Raw genomic sequence first — 21,306 nt, 5'->3', positions numbered from 1 at the left:
TTTATTTTTTCCCTTCCCCCTTTTTCTCTCCCCCTTTCCCCACAAACCCTTGGTATGCATTAGTTTCCTGGTCTTGCTCCATCAGTCTTATGCCCCTATCCTCAGAGTGGTCTCAATAATTACCCAAGCAAATATCAAACTAGACAAGACAACGGCAAGGAGGACCACACTGCTAAAACCTACCTGTAAGGGACAGGGAGAGCAGGACAGGGTAAAGAAAAGAGAAAAATGGACAGCAAGAGGAGAAAGGCAAGTGCACAAGGTGAACAATCCAAGGACAACACAAGATGACTGTTGAAAAATAAAGAGGTTACATCTTCCTTTGCCTTGGTCTGGGCTATGCCTGGCCACCAAGCCACTCTTTTAAGCAGCACATAAAATGGATGGGAACAAGAAAACTGCAAAAGCCTGTTGTAGAGAGCAAGAGAGGACAGACATTCCTGGCACTGCGAAAATGAAAAATGAGTCCCTGCAAGTCAGAGCCAATACTTTTACCATTAAATCAATATTAGTGCCCACCAGGAAGGGAAGTCATAGTCTCTCCCCATGGTCTGCAAAATTGCTGCTTTGCTGAAGGGCAGCCTTTGCATTGGCCATGCCTGTTACTTATACAGCTGGTGGAAAGGGAAGAGAAGGAGGAATGCAGTTCTGTTTCTGGCTCTCTGCCTGAAGCTGGGGGCTGCTTTAACCCCTGCTCTGAGGCCCCCAGGGGCTAAGATCCTCCCAGGTGAACAAATGAACTGGAAACTGCTCCTCACATCTTTGGCTTCCCATGCCCTTTGTTAATTTCTTGCACTCCTCATTGTAGCTTTTTATTAAAATAGTCCGTGTCTTTAAAATGAAAAAAGTGGAGATGGATCAATTTCCATCCATAGTTACATCTGAATAGCAAAACCACCCTGAAAACGATGGAGAAAGGAGGGGAAATAAGAGATGAGAGAGAAGGAATGAGCAAGTGCATGTGGGAAGGGAGAGATGAAGATCACTTCACCGAGACCCAGCAGTAATGACAGTTACTGAGAACATGAGGGCTGTATGTCAAACTGAGATGCCAATTTCAGTCTGAATCGAATCATTATGTTAGTGAAAATAAGCAATGTAAAAAAGCAACAGGTTATGATGGTGGATTATCCTCCTCTCTGCTTTCCATACGTTCTCTCTTGTGCTCTTGTAGGGAGCACCTGATGTTTAAAACCCCATGCTTGCATCTTGCTTGTGGAAAAGGTCACCTGTTCTTCTGTCACTCCTTCCCTCCTTGACACCTGTTTCTCTAGTCAAGCCTCACCTGTTAATCTGTTTCTAATGGACCATCCATCAGCCCCAGTAAAGCATCTTTCCTAGAGAGAGGGACAGGAAAGTCTAGGCAGAGAAAGAAAGAAATGGGCAGAGATAAAAGCAGAAAAAGAGAAATCAAAAAACAAAGCTGAAAAAAAATTAAAATAAACTCACTAGCAGCCACAATAAGTAGAGAATGAAAGAGTTGTTTTAGACAGTGTAGTAAAGAAGTAAATGCTGGGAAAAGAAGAGCAACACAAAAGAAATTAACTCAAGAAAAAAAGGGGTGATAGAGAGCAGCCAGATGGAGAGGCACTAAGGCAGATCCAGCATTGCAGCCATTTCTGGAGATCCAGGTAGTTTGACAGAGTGCAAAGAACCATCAGCTGCAGGGTGGAGTTCGCCAGGGGTTGTGTCCTGTGTGGCAATGCCCTTGCTCCTGGGGCAGAGTGGCTGTGAGTGACAATGGATGAGGCGGGTGGCTGGGACAGGGCTGGTGCAGGGGACTCTTCTCTGGCCAGGGAAGTGTGAACCTGATGAAGAGGACAAGCAAACAGGGGAAAAGTGATTCTCTCCTTTTCTTCCTACCGACACATGGGCTCTCCAACACAGTGGATGTGTCACCCTGCAGTTGTGAGGTCTCCCAGGCTCCCACAGACAGCATTCAGGCATTCATCATCTAAACCCTTCCTCCTCCCAGGTTTACCTAGAAACTGTAAGTTAAAGCATCCCCAAGGAAAGAACTGAACTCAAGGCTACTTTAGTCCAAGAAAAAGAAAGGAACACCAGAAATCTCCCCAGAAGCAGTCTGTGCCCATTGCCAAGACAGGACAGACAGATTTACCCATCACACTAGAAGTGAAAATTGAACATAATTGTGGGAGCTGAGTATTGGGGTAAGGAGGATGGCTTGAAGGGGCAGAGATCCCAGGGGGCGAGGCATGCCCAGAACCAGTGTTTTAATCAGAACAGTTAACCTATCCTGTGTATGGATCTCTTTCCCAATCCATGAAACGATCTAATTCACATCTTTGTGGAATAAAGTCCTTCGTCTCTAACAACGTAGATCAAATACTGAGAGTAAAAGATACGATTCAGATTTACTTCAGAACTCCTGTCCCGTGATCAGAAACTGGAACTGGGGCAATAGAGGGCAGCAGCTCAGCTTTTTTCTCCCTTCCAATTTCTTACTAACCTTGGAGCTCTTTTGCCAGATTTGACTGAAAATATAATTAGTCCATTATCTGGCAGCAGACAGAAACTCCTACACCATAGGAAAGGTTAAGATCACCATGAAGCCCCTGCAGGAAAAGTTTCTCCTAACCAGGAGTAAATTTGCAACTGTCTAGAAACTGAAGAGTAATTGATGTGACCTATGCAGACCAGCCCTACCAAACCTGCACATCGCTGCCTCTGTGATGAGAACATGAAAAAGAAGTATTCCATAAAGAGCTCTCTCCAGCCTGTCTATTTTTACACACAATTTCAAAGTCGCTTGACAATAATTAGAAGAGCCATTGAAATCAGCTATGGAACACACTAACTAGCTTTTACTTAAGTTTAATCACCACCCCACAATCAGGGCAGGATTTCATGATTGTTACACTCCAGTTCTACAAGGCTGAAGTAGTGTGGTTTCATCTACCACTCCAGGGAGACTGTTCCATCCTTACTAAATGTCAGTATGATGAGCTGGCTTGGACATTTGCTGAATGTTTCTGACAAGGAGCAAATAGTAAAAAGAGAAGCAATAACTGTAAAATATGAACTTGTGAATGCAATAAATGCTGGTATAAAGTGAAATCACACAGGCTAAAAGATATGAAGGTACTGATCCACAGGGTGCGTCTAGTTAGGAAACAGGGGATCATCATCTGATCCATACAGACAGACCTCATAAAGAATTGATATGATGTATGAAGGATATCCAGCAGATACTGCAGAAGATAAACCAAGTTACTCAGCAGTTGTCTAACATGGCTGCTAATGGCAGAGAAACTTGAGTCCAACAGGCCATTCAAGAAATACATGAGAAAGGCAGTCTGGGACATTCAGCTGGGACAAGCTTTTCATCCTCGTGCTGAATAAGGGAGAAAAGTCAGCAGCACCAGATCCACTGTGAATATTAAGAAAAAAGTAAGCCTCTTAAAAGGATTCTTCTGGACAGCCACAAGAATCTAATATTTTCTACACTGGATTTTAAAAATAGACACTTCCAAATAGAGGCAGATCTGAAGAACTGCAAAAACTATTTCAAGAAGGACAAAGCTTGAAATGATGGGGTTTGGCTTATGCAATGTCTCAGCAATATCTGAAGGCCTAATATCGAGACTATTACATGGTATATTGCACACTGATGGATTTGAATAAACATAGCTATTTACAAATGATACCTTGTTATAAGATCACGGATTTAAAATGACGCAAAGAAGTGCAGTTTCTCCTAAAATGAGTTGATTTCCTTCACAAGAAATATATATGCAGATGGAAACTGCCTTGGCCACACAATCAGGACAGGACGAAGGACTGGATGAATAAGCTAAATGAAGCCAAATTCTAAGGTGATTTGAGTATGAGTAAAGTTACTTGAGTTGTTGAGGTTCAGTCTCCTGGAAGAAAAACACCATGAATTTTAAACCCCTGAATTGTAGCAAACAGTTTAAATTAGTATTTTTCTGTCTGTTGGTCAAGACTGGGCAACTGAAGGTGACACGCATGTGCTCTGTCCCCAGAGTTCCAGTGTTTGTGAGCCTGAAACTTGTGCCTCACTCCTGCAGTCCTTAACCTGAGGTCCTTATAGGCATTAGCTCTGGGTTGGAAGACATCCATATGATAAAGGAGGTGAAGCAACAGAAGCTTCTTCAGTCAAAGGATGGTGTCACCCTGCAAATCACAGATCTTGGTGGGCAGAGGGGCTTTGCTGGATTTTGTTCTGTGAAAAATTGTGCTTTTGAGAGGAAAGACAGCAGAAGAAAAAAAAATAGAAAGGAGAAAAATGTAGGCAATGAAGCACCAGCCTGAGATGTACTGATGGCACAGTTTGGGAAAAACTGAAGGAGAGCAAAGGGAGGTACGAATGTCTGTGTGCTTCTGAGTTAACTGCTGACTGAAAAGAATCCAAAATTCATGGTATGGTCTGAATATGTTTTAGTCTTCTTGTGCCAGGAAAGCAGAATTCAGTACACATTCTGAATAAACAGGCTGCACCACATTTTTCAGTTATGATCATTTTGGCTGACATCTCTTCTGGTAAAAACAGCATGCAGGGTCATAAGCTTTTCCTAGCTACTCATGGATAAAAAGTGATAGCACAATTTTAAAGACTGTCATTAAGAACCTGCTACTAGAAACGCCAAGGCTGCAGAGGCAGATCTCAGTCTGCTGCAGGCTGTACAAACACAGCAGAGGAATCCTAGAAGGGCTTAAATCTGCACATACAATAGCCAGAACACGAGAGTGAATTCTCTACCTCCAGCTCAAGTATTCTTCTGTCAAACTATTATTCACGCTGTGTCCAGGATGAACAATGGCTCTCCCTGCTTGGTGATCACATCTTTAAAATACCAGTGGGCAGTTTTCAAATTGTCCTGGGCTCCAGCCCTTAGTCATCTCTCTGCTATGAGATAAATGCTTTGCTCTTTTTTATCTATTTCCATGAGTCAACCCCTCCAGCATCTTCTTCATTCTCCTCTCCTCTGAGCTCCTGCCAGTATTTTTCTGGTACTGAAGCATCCAGTGCAGTTTTGAATTCTGGGATCAAATTAAGGTTTCACAGCCTTGTATCAGAAACTAGCTGGGCTTTGAAAATTGGTTTAAAGCTTGATATGTGGGTGGGATCCAGACATCTGAGGCTTCAAATACTGGCTCAGACACTGTGTTGCCTCAAACAGGGAATTTAAGATACACAAGGTCTCAAGGTATCTTCATCCTGATACAGCTCAGGACAAATTGGAGTGCCTTGCTTGAACTGGGCTCACTGCCTGTCTCTTTGCTGCCTGACACTGTGTTCAAGACTAGATTTCACCTTGGCTCCAGAGCTTCAATACAGTCAGCATCGCAGTAGTGCAGCGATCTCATTTTGTGATCTGGGCAGACACAAGGAGTGAATCTTGGTCAGATTCAGACTGGCAGCATAGATCTGAGACATGGATGTACAGCATGCACTCTTTCAATGCAAAGTGCAGCAGAGCCACCAACCAGCAGTGCACATGCAAGGTTATGGGTGGGCTTAATACCCTCTGACACTGGCACTGCACATCACAGTGCAGACACAGTCTCTGTGTCCCAGCTATAAAATAAGGGCACACAATTGCTCTCCATCTCACAAGTCTGTCATTAGGACAAAGTGCACAGCTGACTCAGAGCTGCCTGAAAACTACTGGCATGAAAGTCAAACCTGTGTCCACACCTGCTGTTTGTGTCTGACCTATCACTTCTTATTCTCAGGGCAAAGGAAAGGCTCAAGCAGCCTGAGTTCCCAAAACAACTGGAGATTGGAGGTGGTGCCTTTCCTAGCCTTCTTGTATAGATAGAATGTGCTCAGACATCTCTTAATTAAGTTGGGAAGGCTAGCAAGCTGATGGATTTGAACTGAGATGCTGGTGAAGTGCCTGTGACATCCCCAGAGGGCACATTAAATTAACCAAATAGACTAAGGATTCAGTAAGCTAATGAAGAGAGAAATGAGTGAGAGAGAAGAGGAAGATGGAAGAGAGGAGGATGACGGAGAAAGAAGAAGACAGAAAGTGGAGAGAGGGCAAAAAAGAAAAACAGAGGGATGAATGACCAGGGAAGAGGGAAAGGGAAGCATTGAAAAGAGGTGAGAGGAAAATACATGGAGAGACAGAGAAAGCGATTAAGAACAGGTATAAAGAAGTAAGAGACCCTGCAAGATCCTGAGGCTTTCTCCAAAGTCATGCTGGGACCATCTGTGCTGCAGTCTGGGGTCCAAATTGCTCAGTCTCTGCCTCCATCAAATTGCATCAGCTGCTTAGCGAGGCTATAACCCCCAGCAGGGCTCAGCAGTCCACGCTGCCCACCTTGTGCCCTGAGGTGCTTTACCTGTTCGTGGTGCTCAATGCCCATGCTGATGGTGTTCACTAGGATTGCAATCATGATCCCACGGTTGAAATACTTGCTGTCCACAATCACTCGAAGCTTGACCCTCACTTCTCGCCACATATCACTGCAGAGCTTCAGCCGTCCTCCTTCTTCCACCTCCTCCTCCTTCTCCAGCGCTGAGGCACCCTGGTCCTCTTGGCTGCCCTCTCCACCCCCTTCACTGGCTCCTCCATCCTCCTGGTCTGAGCCAGCGCTGTCCAGGACTGAGAGCCTCCTGGATGCTTCATGCTCTGCCCTATGGCATCGGGGGCAGTTGGTGGGATCAGAGGTTGCTGTCACAGCGATGGGCTGGACTAAGCCCTGAGGAGGGCAGCCAAGAGAGTTGTGCTGCTGGCAAACCCCTGGAAAGAGAAATGGTGCTGCTTAAAGAAGGAGGCTATGAAAAAGACATTCAAAGTGGACACCTGTTTGGTTTCTGGGTATTTAGACAGAGTAACTGGGCTTTTTAGCTGTAAGAATGATTAAACACTGACATATCATCTCAAGGGCAGCAATAGAAGCCGTTGCCATTGGGGGCTCTATGCTGACAGGCTGTGCCTCCAAAACACACGGTACTGTTCAGCTTCCTGTGATTAGACTCAACAGGGTTCACGTCCATTAGAGAAAGAACTGCTTTGTCTCATGAAGAAATTGTGGCTTGAGACTCACTAGCTTGTGTTAAGAGGGACCTGAGGGAAAAAACAGTCATGAGAGTTGCTTTTGGCCTGAACTGCTACAAGTGGGGTCTGAGAACCCCCCAGCCTGAACTGAACTCTCTAAATTAGAGAAACTACATTAGCAAAGCATCTCAAGAAGCCAGAAGAGGTAGCACAGGAACACATCCTCCTGACAGTGTGCGCTATGAATCAGAACAGATCCCCTGACTTCAGTGAGAAATCTAAATTTCTGTTTCTTGATCCTCCATTTGGGCCTGGAAGATCAAGTGGACACTGGGGGAAATGAAACAATTAATTCATTAACACAGCACATGAAGCCTGCAGAAATTTTTCTCCCAGCAAGAAAAGAAAATGAAAGTTGGACTATGCAGGACCAGCTGAAGGAAAATCTGCCTTTTTGCTTGTTAATGGGAGCATAACATAGGAAAAGCATCAGCAGGCATTTAATACTAACTCTATAAAACCATTTTTACAGTGACTTTTCCAGCCAGGAACCCAATTTAAATGATATCTCATGTCTCATTTTACGCAACAGCATGTGCTGCCATCAAGAGAAATTGTCTCCATTGTCCTTGCATATCAACCAGACCTCAGCATCGCTCCTTAGGTTCAGGCAACATCTTACTGCAATTCTACTCTCTTTGCCTCTCTCCTGAGGTCTGGCAGCAACTCTGGGAGAAGAGCTCTGGGGGACCTGCTGTGCCACCAGGTCAAATCCTTTGCCCCACTTTGTTATATCCCCTAATTCTTCTCTCTCCCAAACTGCTATCAACACCGGGCTATACCAGACACGGAACCCTTTACAAGCCTCAGTGTCTTTATCTCTTTATGGTCTCTGGATTTCAGACCTGGATTATCCATATTCCCTGCTGGCCACCCTTGTTTCATTCCCTTTCTTGCTGGCCACCCCCACCTTGCTGGTCTGGTGTGCTGGCCATGGTGCCACGCTCAAAGGCCAGTGTTAATTATAATTCTGTTCTTTATAGGCACAGGTCCTTTGGAAAGCTGGCGCATGGAGATGCTCCCAGCTACTCTCACATTTCCACCGCTGGCATTTCCAGCTCTACCCATGTGATCCTTACTGTAGTGCCTCTGGCTTTTCCTGCTCACGCCGGATTTGGCGTCGCTGGGCTCCTCCATGTGGCCGTGGCGCCAGCTCTGCACGCTGTTGTACAGCCCAAGGGTGCGGCGCTTGGCCTTGCGCAGGATGTGGCAGACGTACTGGAAGATCTCCTCGTAGCAGTCTCCCGGCTCCATGTAGCTGGCAACGGTGCTGGAGGAGAGGTAGCGGGCCCTTTGTTCCTGCATCAGCTGGTGCTCCCGCTGCTTGGTCTCCGAGAACTGTGTGGCGATGACCACCAGGCACAGGTTGATCATGAAGAAGGAGCCCACCTAACAGCAAAGGAGAAGAAGGGACCGATGTCAGCACAAGGAAGAACATGTGGGAGGGGGCATGTAAGGCAAGAGAGGAGGGGAAAGTGACTGGAGGCAGACAGAGGAGCGGGAATCAGTCTGCATATGGAGAAGGGGTTTCAGAGAAAGCCAGGAGTGCATGAGCTTGGTTTTGAGACCTCACTCAACATCATTTCCATGCAGAATTTAAAGCTATGCACTGAAATTCAGGAAATAGGTCCAACTTTTTGCAGGTTTTGGGACCCTTAGCAAATCACTTAGAAGTTGCATACAAAGGGCTTGATGAAAACTAGACCTTTTCTTTCCCTCTCCTTTGTATAAAATAGAAGGTAGGAGACAGAGAACCAGTTTGGTTGATCTCTACTTATTCATCTACCACTGGAAAAATCATGCACTGCCATTTATAGCCTTCAGCTCTTGGAAGAAATGTCAGTATTCTCAGATCATTTTAATGACATACTTATATACTTGGGGCATGTTATTAATTTCTACCATTTGCACCTTAATTCTCCATACAGGGAGATGGGACTTTGCTGAAATGAGTGAGCTCTTGAAATCAAAAAGGATTTTACAGAAACGAATGAGTAGTCTGGTAAAACCATGCTTCCTTGCTTATTTCCTATTCTTCTGATACAAGACATATCATATTTGCTCTTTTTAAATTTGCCCTCTGGCCTAGGTAGGCTTCACATTTCAAACACAAAACCCTTAAAAAACACACCTCCCATTTCTTAGAAAGAGCAAACAAAATGCTCAAGTTCTCCCTATGCTCTAGTTCTCCATACAGAAGCCCAAATGTCTACCAGTCTTATTTTACAACTTTGCATGTTCCCTTTAAACCTCAGTTTTTCTATATGTAAAATGGAGAAAGGATTTCTTGGTGCTGAGAGATCTGGAGGCAAAATGAACACACTCTGTGTTACATATCATGAAATTAGAGATTCATTTCCACAGGGAGATCTATCCATAGATAGATATAGGATGAATCCTGGGCTTCAATATGATGAGAATTTCATACATAAAAGGGCTGGTAACTACGTTCAAAATAATTTTCAAAAGCTATGACCCCTTGATTGCTGCCTACTCCCCGCAGATCTGTAAATGGCAACAGGGCATTGATAAAATGCAGAGTCTAAACTCTGAAGAAGGACCATGCATCTGCAGTGCTCTGAAACAGACTCTGAGGGGCAGCCCCTGTGAGGAGATGAAGCACCAGCCCAAGATTTCTGCTTCCCCTGGGCCAGTGAGCATCCCTGCCAAGGGGCATCCTGACACCAGTTTCTCCTGTATGAACCCACACAGGACCCAGTCTCACCTCGCTGTCCCTCCTTTACAAGCAAAGAGCTCTGACAGAGAGCAGGATTCAGTCCTGCCCTTGTCTTCACATGTGTCCTCTCCTGCAAAGCCTTTCCAGCAAAGGGGACAGAGGAGACAAATGTGGTGATAACCTGACCTCAGTGCTTGTGATGGAAAAAGGGTTTATTTCAGCAAGTACTTCAGAGCTTGTTTTACCTATCCCAGCAGCCTTTCTCCTGACCAGCTTGCCCTTCTGGGTGACCCTTTCTCTTGCACACGAGTGCCCAGCACCTTTGTCCAAAGGGGTGGTGTCCCTGCTAGCATCTCAATAACCCTTTGAAACATGAAGCTCTTTCTGACCAGATTCAACATAAGGACAGTAAAGTATCTGAAAATAAAGGGCTTTTTTTTTCTCCCCCTCCTCCTCTCAGCATCCTTCAAAGCTGTTCTAATTCTGTTTCCCTTCATCACTGAACCCTTCCCTTCTCTCTCCTTCCCCCATATTTCAGCCTATTTTCCCTTCAGCTGCTGCATACTGCCTTGAAAATTAAAATAATGCCTCGTTCAGATTCCTTTGCCTTCACCCAACATTTTCCCTAGTCTGTGATGTCTTGCATGTTTTATTTTAACTGATGAGAGTATGACTGGGAATCCAAATTCTTCTCTGGTGCACTCTCCTCAGCAGCATGATACTCACATGGGCTTTCCCTTTTGGTTATGTCCCTCAGCCAGCACTGAGTGAAGCAGCGCAGGGAGATGGACACCAGCTGTGTCAGAATCTCTGGAACACTACTTGTGACACCGCCTGGTACTTTGCAATTTCCCACAACTTCACAAACCACAAGCAGTTAGGGCTTGCAACACCTTCTCTCCAGGCCACAAGGGGAAGAGCTGAGGGCTGAGATGCCCTCACCAGGACCACACTGTTGGCCTAGGGTTGAATCTGGAGCAGGGTTCAGGTTCACATCACCGAGCCCTGTCCTCACAGGCACTGTTTGCCGCCATCTCCCACCAGATGAACAAAAAGGAGAGAAGGGAGAGGACTGGATATGGCAACTACTCCCCAGTCCTTATCCTTTTAGCTAGGAACATCAAACACAAAGCAAATTAGCTTGGTTAATCCTCAAAATCACAGGCAAGTCCATAAACTCTCAGGCCCTGCTGAGCTTGGCACTGCTTCCCAGCCAGGAGAAGGGCAAGAAGGGTCCCAGAAGGCTCCTAATTGAGCGATTCGTCTCAGCTGGCTGAGCAGAGAGACGGGGAAGTGTCGGACATGGAGTCAAAGCATCTGACAGAAGCAGATGGAGACCCTTGATTCAGAGCCCTAACACAGGGTCCCTTTCAGCCCTGAGACTAAGCTGTGCTTTGATAAAGCAGATCCTGGCCTCATTCAGCCCAAGGTTCAAGCCCTATCTCTGCAATATCTAACAAAATCTGACTAGTGCTGCAGATGCTGACTTGTCAATTACTTTCACTGCTTCTGCCTGAATGTCCAGCTTGCCCTCTGAGGCCCACATGTGTAAGCACAGAGCACTTCAAGGAGCCTCTGAGTGCTGCAATGCAGATGCCAGTCTAAGAGTTCAGAAGAGCTCACTCATCCAGGAGCCACAGCAATGGCTGAGTAGCTGGAGAGGTGTCAAAGAGACAGCTGGACCTCAAGCAGGAAATCCCAAATGAAACACTGATCCAAGAGCAGGGAGCAGTCCTTCCTTCGTATCACATCCCTGACCCCTGGCCAAAGGGGAAGCAATTTAAAATCTAGTGAATACATAAAATGCTTTTTCCAGGTTGTTCTACAAGGCTTCTCAGAGTGCCAGGGTCAGTCAGCACCCTTCCCCTCAGAGGAGCACATCTATGCAGGATTTCTAACTGTGCTAGGAGTACATCCAGGTGGTGGAGCCTTCTTCCTGCCATATGAGCAGTAGCAGGTAATGCCCTTATGTGGGTGTTTGCAGATATCATTGTAGGAAAGAAATCATGGATGAAAGCACAGCTCTGGAGAGAAGCTGCAGAGATCTAGCCCCAGAAGACTGAGTCTGAGCCAAGGCTAGAATGTGTGTGGAAAAGCAAAGAGTCAGAGCTTAAAGTATGACTGTCAGAACAATTCTGCTTAGAAACACGGGCCTTTCAACCATGGAGAAGGAGGGAAGCATAAAGGCTGGAAGGGCGATACTTCACGAGACTTAAAGAAAGATTATCATTTCTATATGAAGATTCAGACAGAAAATGCAGCCAAGTGATAGTGAGTTTACACTGTGGCTATGTGCTGCAAAAGGTGTATCACACACACCAAGTAGGTAGCAGAAAAGCTAAATACTTCCTTGGCCTAACTCCGCCAAAGGCAAAGAAAATATTCCACCTAGCATATGGCTCCTTTGTTCTCAGCAGACCCCAAAGTAACCTGAGATTAATGTTCTTCTGTGTTTCACAGAAATAAACCTATATGGCTTCTGCAAATGAGGAGGGAGTGTCTAGAAATGTCAATGACACTCTGCAGTAACATCTCAGGTGGAATGCTTAATTGAGGGTTTTCGGTGCCTGCAAATCCAGAGACAAAGTTTGAATCACTGTGAATCCACATGATGTGAGCCAGCACTGGAAGGATACTTAGAAACCAAAAATATGGTGACAGAATTTCTGTAGTTTGACATGTGGGGGGAGGGGCAGTTTCTGGAACTGGCCTACAAAAGACTGGGTATGTTGTGCCCCAGTGGTTAAACACTGACCCTGCACAGTCCTTCCTGCCTCTGGGAGAGACTGTGGCTGTGGGACAAGGAGTAAAGTCTGTGTCTAACTGCATATTCTACAAACTGGCGTATCCTGACCATGCTGCTCAAAGTCAAAATGCAGGTGGGTACTAAATATCTGTTACATCGTGGGGTATATGAACAAACTTCATGGGAAAAGAAGAATTTTCTGAACTCACAAAAAGCAGTGGATGTTCAGTTTGCCCTTGAGAACAGAGCTTTTGGAAACTCCCCCCTGTCACCCCATCCTGTGCAATCACATCTCTGCACTGTCTCTTTGGGACTCTCCAGCCTCGAAGTAAAAGGAACATTCCTGAAGGTATATTTCACCTCTGCTGTCCAGGTTTCATGCTCCAGCCCACAGGGTCATATTTCTGTTATTCTCTCCTTGTCTTGCCCTTGTGAGTGTAGAAGGCCATAAGGCAGGGTGAAATCAAGGATACAGTAAGATTTTCATAAGTTGTCTGACCTGAATGGGCTAATAGATTTTTTTTTTTTTTGAACCCTCCATATGTACAGGCTGCAGAATTTCTCACAGAAATGGATTAAAGTTTGCTTTTTCTCAAGTCATTGTATGCCAACTTGAATTTCAACTAGATCCTGTACTAGGTAAACCTGTTAGTTTTACTGGGTGACTTTGTCTAGAGATCCTATTTCTTGAAGGGTGTGGCCTCACAGGACAAGTGTTGGATGAAGATCAGAGTCTTAGCCAGGTCCCATTCATCAGCCCATCCAAATGCACGTAGGTCTTGGAAATACACACTGAGGTCCTTGCTTAGTGACCTGGAACGAAATTGCATCTACCAGGTACAGATTTTATACTTCCCATAATTCATCCTATGTCTTTCTATTTCACTCTTTGGTCCCCCAGGTGAGCAAAGTGCAAGAGCCTTCACAAAAACAAAATCCCTCCTTGTTAGAAACAGACTATTCCCTCCAAAAAAATGCACTTATGCAAGGGAAGCCTGAGGAAGGGAGAGGCAGTGGCACCATGTTTCTCAACTCTCATCCCAGGTCCAGATAATAAATATCCTCACAGAAAACCAACCTTCAAACTTCATTTGCATAAATCCACAGGGTTTATAAACTGCTTATTAAGTTCTCATCGCTGACACACTTCTCTCTTTCCATCCCACCAACCACAAGCGATCTCACACAGCCAGTTTATTTTGGACTGCTGACACTTTCGGAGCAGTAGTTCCTTTTTGTTCACGGTGAGGAAGTAATTCAGCGTGACAGACCCTGAATCTAACAAAAAGTGAATCTGAGACTCTGAACCTGATAAATCCAGGTGCTGCCAAAAGCTCCTGGCTCAACATGGCTCAAAAATTACTCAAGAGCTTAAAATATATAGAGACCAAGTAGAAGAGCAGAGAAAGAATTGGCTTTTAAGCCAACTGGTTTGGTGAATTTACTTTGCAAGAAGATCTGCCAGTGAGAACATTATTCTACACTGGGCATGTATAACTTTAGAAATCAATTCTAAGTATGTTTTTGAGTGAAATATAATAACTTGGCTGATAACTATGTATGTGATCCTGCTGCAGACTCTTGGTGAAAATCAACTAGCTGGATTTCTGAGACTCCTAGAATGCCCAGGATCTGTGTTGATCTAAGACCTGTTTTTTGTAGGCTCTTAGCTTGCATTGCTGTCATTCATCAAACCTTATACTTACGATTATCAACAAGATAAAGTAGATAAAATTGTAGAAGGAATGGGCATCCATCACATAGTACATGATCTCCACCCACCCTTCCAGTGTGATCACCTGCAAAGACGAACAACAAGAGAAACAGGAGGGAAGCAGTATTCCAGAGTTCACTCCTCAGTGTATACAAGCAGATACTGGCAGGACGGTTGCAACCCAAGAAAGGTGAGAAACAACAATTCATTTCAACGAAGCCAAATTTCCATCTTGGGAAATCAGCATGGTACTGCTTGGTGACACTGGCATACTGTCAAAGCCTGTGAGATCATTCTAGCATTAAAATAGTTCATTTCCCTGGATCGCAGCAGGGGAAAACCCGCAGCAGGTTTCTGTGCCCCTTGGACTGGACACCGCGTACAGCCGGAGGAAAAGAAAAAAGCATGGAATTTAGCTCCCATCTGCAACGTGTACTGGGAATTTAAAAAAAAACCAAAACTTCCTTTACTATAGTTGTCTGGACTGAAAGGGAAACTGATACAAGTCAGGCTGAAGAATGGAGCTTATTTCAGCAAGCACCTGGAACTGCTCTGTGTCCCTCCCCACCTACAGGAACACTGTTCGTGTGTGTGCTGTCTCCCTTACCAGGGGAGTTGCAAGGCCCTTTACTTTGCACCTCTGTCACACCCTGCAGAAATTACCACTGGAGCCCAGAATGACTGGGTTTGAAAAACAGAAAAATAAGCTTGAGCCTTGTAAGGAGGCGAACTCAGACTTACCTGAAATATCACGATCCAGGCGTAGCCAATGTTGTCAAAGTTGATGGCACCCTTGTGCGGGTTGGCGTTGCCGGTGCGGCACACGTTGTAGTACTGGTTCCAGTTCACACACATGCCACTGATATTGAACTCCTGCCGGACTGAATTGTAATAATAATAATCATCCTTGTCCAAACAACACTCATGGCCTCGCTCCTTCAGTGGGGGTATTTCGTGACAGCCCATAATTCCATTGTCTCCTGACAGCGAGCAGATAAAGGGCATCTCGTCATCTTCCTCTGGTTGGTAATAAGGGGGCAGGACAATGTCACCTTGTCTGCAAAAGAACCCACAGTCAAATTTCCTGTGACAGAGAGTTTCCTATCAGTGATACTGGTGGAGCTGGGACCCCCCATTCTGACATAGGGACTGCATTGGGTAGGGGATTTCCAGATTTATTGCCTCAGGAGAAGAGGAAGAAAGACAGGGCTCCTGAAAACCAGGACATTTCTAGGGTGAGTCCCCAGCCTTCAGAGTTTTTCCTGCCATCAGATCACCCCAAGCCAAATTACACAATCTGCTTGCATGAAGGTGAAGAAAAGCTGGAATGCAGAGATTTGCAGTCTGATCACTCTCCCCATTAACATCAAAGCTAAATCAGATGCAATGACATTAAGGAAGTTCATCAGGCTTTACTGTAATATGTTCATATATGTAACTGCTGATGGACATGTTTTGTAACATTTGGTAGTGAACCTTCTGTACTTCTAAAAAAAAATCCAGTTCATGCATAATTAACGTTGCACAGATAAGCCTTAAAATTTGGAAATGGAAAGATAAAATTGACTTAACCTTAACTTTGACTCCTCCTTGACAGCTGGCATTATGGGTGCAATGTTTCATGACAAGTTCATGTCTTTTTTCCAAATAATGCAAGCACCTTCCAAATGCATGAATAATTAAAATCATCTATGCTTGCCTAGCTGGAGATGAGCTAATATCAGAAAAGTGAAAGGTGGAGATAAAAAAAAATTGGATTAAACTTTATCTGGAGTATTCCTTGCAGTGCTACAATGCACAACTTTCACGTTGTGCAAACGCAGACTTTTTCACAAAGTGTCATTGGAAGAGGACAGGTGTTGATGAAAAAGAAAAGACAGTCTCTGATTCTTAACTAAGTAGGACTAAACTACAAAGATATGTTTTAACTCATCCTCATCATTGGTGCATGGGTACCTTCAGAATTGATTTCCCCAGTAACAGTCAGCCAAATATTTTCTAATATCTGCACTGTGAAGGCTGTGGCCCCAATTCACTTCTCAGTTACATCAACTCTGCATGGATGTAATTACACTCATTAAAGAAGTGCTACTCCTGATTTACATAAAGGACAATCATCCTAAACATTAGTTTTCCCCCAAGGAATAAACACAGAAAATGCCTGCTTTAAGCAGCTCCTACTCTGCAACTCCACTGCTGTTCTGCACATTGTATTTTCACACATTTTCTTTCCAATTTGAGATGATCTAAAGCTTCAGAACTGTTTAATCAGTCTAAACTGATCTACAGCTCTAGGTTTTCTTTAAGTAGTCTACACTGATAGCACACCTGGGATTAGCACACGGTTTTAAGAAAACATTTTAAAGCCTGAGATCTACTAAAGCCAGAAAGTCAACAGGAGGAGCTGTGCCCTGAAACCGGGTAATCGGAGAATTCATGGCAGGCAGGAGCTTTTCCACCCCACTGCCTGTGGGAGGAGTAAAGCTGTGCTCTGCAGGCTCGCCCCTGAACCCCCCCGAATAAACCTCAGATACCTGTAATTGACCCCTGTGTGGCTCCAGGCTCTCTTTGCCAGAACTGTTCCCATGTTTCCCCACGAGTTTTTTGTCCCATTCAACCATTCATTCTTTGCTTTCAGATGCTCTCACTTCTACTAACCCGGCTGTGGGACACCTCTCCCACCAGCCCTCTGTCCCCTCCCCATGGTACTGGCCACATGCAATCCTGCTCCTGAAGTTTTCTAGTAATTTCTCAGTGTCCCTCCAGAGTTAATGCACCACCGTCCAAACAGTGACCCCAGCTCCATTTTGGAGGCGCCAGAGCTGTCCCTGGATGCCTCAGGAAGCACTATGGCTTTCTGTAAGACTCCTGTGAGTGTTGTTTTCTGAAGAGGGAGCAGGTTCAGGAGAAAGGCAGCATGTTCCAGAGTTTCATGTCTTTTTGGGTGTAGGAGCACCATCCTGTATTACTGGGCATGGCTGGAGGGGGCAGCCATGCTAACCTGTGCCTCGATCAAGTCCAAATGAGCCCTGTCACCTGCTGAGAAGACAGAAGAAAACCAGCTGTCTTTGCCGCCCTCCCTTTCCACTGCAAGATGTGACCAACACCCTGCACACTATCACCCCACACTTGGAGTAAGTGATACACAGAGAGCCTGGCAGAAGACATGAGCAGGCAGAGGAAAAGAGAAGCATCCCTGGAAGAAAGGAAGGAGATGTTGTCTCCCAGTCACTCACACTGTGAAGTTCTCCTCCATGAAGCAGCGGTTGCGGAGCAGCCCAGCCCACAGCTGCACCCCAATGATGCCGAAGATGAAGAAGACAAAGAAGCAGAGAAGAAGGACGTTCCCCAGCATGGGCAAGGTGTCCAGGAGCAAGTTCACAAGGATGCGCATGCCTGCAGGGGGAGAAGAGAACCAGAAGGAGCAAGTGTGGGACACAGGGATAGAGAAAGGGAGAGAGGAAGGGAAGGAGAAGAAAAGGAAAAAAGATTACAAGATAAGCATCAAAAAAATACTAATTAAAAAAAAAAGGCCCCATGAAAATAAAAGCAGAGTGTCAGAAATTAACTACTGTCCAAAGCAGGCCAGGTTTATGGTTATTGCCCTTTCTTGTCCTAACCTCTACTGACAGGCAGCCAGCAGAGCTGCTGTGATGCTGTGATCTTTTCACCTTAGGCCTCCATCTGCAGCAGGGAAGAAAAGAGAATGAGACTTTTGGTGCCATCAGCTATCTGACTGACATCCCTTCCTCCCCTTTCCCTGCAGAAGGACAACAGAGTGACAACTGTCCCAAAGGGGCATGTCAGCTCAACAGCCCCATTATCCAATGGCTCGGACTGAAAGTCATCCCAGTACAACAGCTGCATGGTGCAACCTGTGAGATGAGACCTGGATTGACAGACCAAGGCCAGCCTGCCAGTGGGATGAACCTTTCCAGAACATATAAACTGACATAGATAATTGGGTTTTTATCAGTGAAAGTATCATCAAGAGACACTCATGTAGACCACAATTTCCTCCCCTGGCTAGTCATCGTGCCCCAATGGGGCTGGAGCACACAAGTAGCAGGCACAGCCCAAAACGCTTCCAGCACAGAATCTCTGCCCACTGCAAATGTTTCCAAAAAGAATTTTTTTTTACTCTCTAATTACCTAATGAATTGTTCATGTGGTTTTACTTTCCTCTTGGCTCTTCAGCTCACAGCCACAAGTAGAGGTAAACATAGTCTTGTTTCTCTGTGGAGCTAATGGCTTTTCCTCTGCTCTCCAGGGATGGTGAAAGTCTAGAAATTCTTCTGAGCATCACAGTACTGCCTTTACCCCTATGCACACCTCACGAGGTTGTCTCTCCTCATCTCCATGGAGGCCCCTCCCCCAGGTACCCAGAGAGTTCCTTCACTGAAGATTTTCCATGTAGGCCAGCAAATAATTAGCTAATTAGGTATTTATAACCAATTCATTACTTCAGATGGCAGTGGAAGGCAAAAGAGGAGGGGAAGATAAGATTAGGATTCTCTGACAGCCCTTTGAGACACAAGATAATCCCCCTTGTGTACCCAGCATCAAGTAATTACCACTCAATACTATACATTATGCTTTGTGTCTATCCCCTGGACTGCTCACACCTCAGAGGGAAGTGGCACCTGGGGTGGGGCAGGCAGGCATGGAATTCACAAACACTGAAGGGAGAAGGAGAAGTGTGCCTGCTGTGGAACATCAGACTGGTTTAGATTAGTAGAGAATGTTTTGGGGACAGAGCAGGGTAGAAGAGACAGGAGTGGTATTTACAGGTAGGTGATGTGTAGGAGGGAGAAGATGCTTAATGGTGCTTACACAGGATTGTGAAGGATAATGGATGATGGCACTATCTCCAAGACCAGGCTAGGGAGCAGTAGCTGAGCCCTGCTGCCTGGCTGTCCAGCTGTGTCACCAGCCACCATGTAAGGCAGCTTCTAGACGAGTACATCAGTAACTCAGCAGAGCTGGGGCACGGCTCCAGCCACTCACTGGGGATCGCAGCCATGCCCTGAGTCACTGGCAGCTCTCTGACCTCTCAGCACACCAAGTCCAACAGCGCAGCCACAGTGCCCTGCTGTGGGCCACTGTGACCTGCTGGGCCCTGAAGAAATGCTCTGGAGAGTACAGAGACTTCAAGACCGTGCACCCTCACTGTAGTGCTGCGTTCCTGGCATTAATGTTGTGTCACAGAACGAGCTCAGTAGTTCCCATAAACTGTCCTGGTTGGTACATTAGGGAGAGCCAAGTGACATGGGAAGCTGTGCCAGTAATGCTGCAAGAGGGGGTGATCAGTTGATGTCAGATCAGTTGATGCTAGCTCCACTTCAGAGCTGGGTAATGGGAGAAGTGAGGCTGCCCTTATGCTGAAATGCAGAACAGACAGAACAGACATTCCCACCAGGATTTTACAGACAGCACGCTTGTTGGGTCAGAATTTGCAAAAATTGACTTTGTCTATGTTCCAAGAGAAAGCAAGTGATGTGCAAAACTTGTCTGCCTTTTCCTTTTCTGCCTGCCCATACGTTCTCCATCCTGACTCTCACAGGGAGTACTGATGGTACAAGATTATGCTCTCCACAGCTCTAAGATCATAGCTATTGCCCTCATGTTAGGCCTTCTGGGGAATGTGGAGCCATGACCCAAGAACTGGCAGGTAACCCCACCACTTGGAGTCTTTTCCACCTCACAAAGAATTTCAGCATTAACAGGTCCTAAGTCCAAGTGAAACAAATGAGGTTTTTTAAATTTCACAGTTAGACAGATTAATCTTTCTCTTTCTATTGATGCAGACTGTGGAGATGAGATTGGCTCTTCAAAATGAGGAACACTGAATCTACACCCATCCAGATGTTCAAACATCAGTTGCAATTGCAGGAGAAAGAAGGAGAAAGCCTGAAAGGCCTAAGGATAACAGGCGATGATTTACCATAGAGCCTGGTGGCTCAAACAATGAGGTCTCCAAAGCAACTGCCCAACAATGGAAATGGGCAGTACAGCTTTGGGAGTATTCTGTTTTGGGGTACTGGGATGCCTCCCTTTTCCAAAGGGCCCTCACTGGACAAGCTGCCATCCACAGCAACACCTGTGCATCTTGCATAACAAATTCTGAAAGGTGCTGGAAAGCCAGTTCTTCATCAAAATCCTGCTGCTGCCTTCTTCCCACCTTCTGCTGCCTCTACCTGCTGCTCTGCCACTTTACTTTTCTCTTGCTGTGCCTACAACTCCTCTCTGCCTCTGTGCTGCTCCTCAGCTCATGCGCACACTTTTCCTGGCCTCCCTCCCCACTGCTGCCTTTCCCCACATCCCCATTTGTCCTTTACCATTGGCAGAGCTGAAGCCATGCTGGCTCACAGTAAGGAGGGGATATGAAAGGGACAGTGACCTTTTCTGAAGCATCCTTTGTAAAAAGGGAAATGCTGCTCGAGAAGAGAAAGGAAGAGAGGGTGGGCAGTCTGGAGGAAGAGCGAGGAGGGAGAGCATTGATGAAACAACATTCAGCAACCAAACAGCCTTCCAGGGCATCAAATATGAAAAGGTTTTGCTCTTCAAGGGAAATAAAAGCTAGAAACATTAAATATTCATGAGTGCCAGGTGTGGGCTCAGAAAGATCTTTTCTCCACTCACTCTGACCAGGAGACCAGGGGAAGGGAGGAAATGAAATGGCCTCGGCTGTGGGCAGCCAAGGAAGGAACCTCACGATGCTCACATAATGCTTCCCTGCTGCTCACCCATGCCCTTGGGCAAGGGGTAGAGAAGGTGCTCGATGGTACCTCGAAGGCAGGCTGCTTCTGGTAAGATATCCCGCAGGAGCGAAGCCACAGACGCGTTCACCACTCACACACAGCAGGAGATGGGGGGAAATTATGTCACAGGAATGAGAAAGGGTGGGAAGGTGAGAGAAGTGCCAGGAAGTGACCTATCAGAAGGAAGCACAGGGCTGAGCAAAGTCTCTGAGCTCCCTCCGGGGTTTGGAAGAAGCAAATCGTCTGTCTGACCCTCTGGTGGCATCCAGAGGCCCTTCCAGACAAATTCTGCAGACACGATGGTGACCCTAGCTCCCTCCAGACACTTGCCATCAGCCCTGATTAGCCTGGCC

General features: G+C 45.8%; 1 protein-coding gene across 4 annotated transcripts in view; it reads right to left on the bottom strand.

The window, feature by feature from the left end:
* Nucleotides 1-21,306, bottom strand: part of CACNA1I (calcium voltage-gated channel subunit alpha1 I) — a 160,152-nt gene that overhangs the window by 29,292 nt on the left and 109,554 nt on the right. For all 4 annotated transcript variants that reach the window (XM_017737984.1, XM_017737987.1, XM_017737985.1 and 1 more), the window contains 5 exons: nucleotides 17,429-17,588; nucleotides 14,934-15,249; nucleotides 14,185-14,277; nucleotides 8,135-8,444; nucleotides 6,337-6,737 (listed from right to left, as the gene is read on the bottom strand). In XM_017737984.1, coding sequence (XP_017593473.1) covers nucleotides 6,337-6,737; nucleotides 8,135-8,444; nucleotides 14,185-14,277; nucleotides 14,934-15,249; nucleotides 17,429-17,588 — 1,280 coding nt within the window. The remainder of the gene's footprint in view (nucleotides 1-6,336; nucleotides 6,738-8,134; nucleotides 8,445-14,184; nucleotides 14,278-14,933; nucleotides 15,250-17,428; nucleotides 17,589-21,306) is intronic.

The sequence above is a fragment of the Corvus brachyrhynchos genome, unplaced genomic scaffold (genome assembly GCF_000691975.1).
Source record: "Corvus brachyrhynchos isolate BGI_N302 unplaced genomic scaffold, ASM69197v1 scaffold56, whole genome shotgun sequence".
In the NCBI taxonomy this organism is placed as follows: Eukaryota; Metazoa; Chordata; class Aves; order Passeriformes; family Corvidae; genus Corvus; species Corvus brachyrhynchos.
Note: the sequence above shows the minus strand (reverse complement) of the source record. Positions and strands in the feature narration are given on the sequence as shown.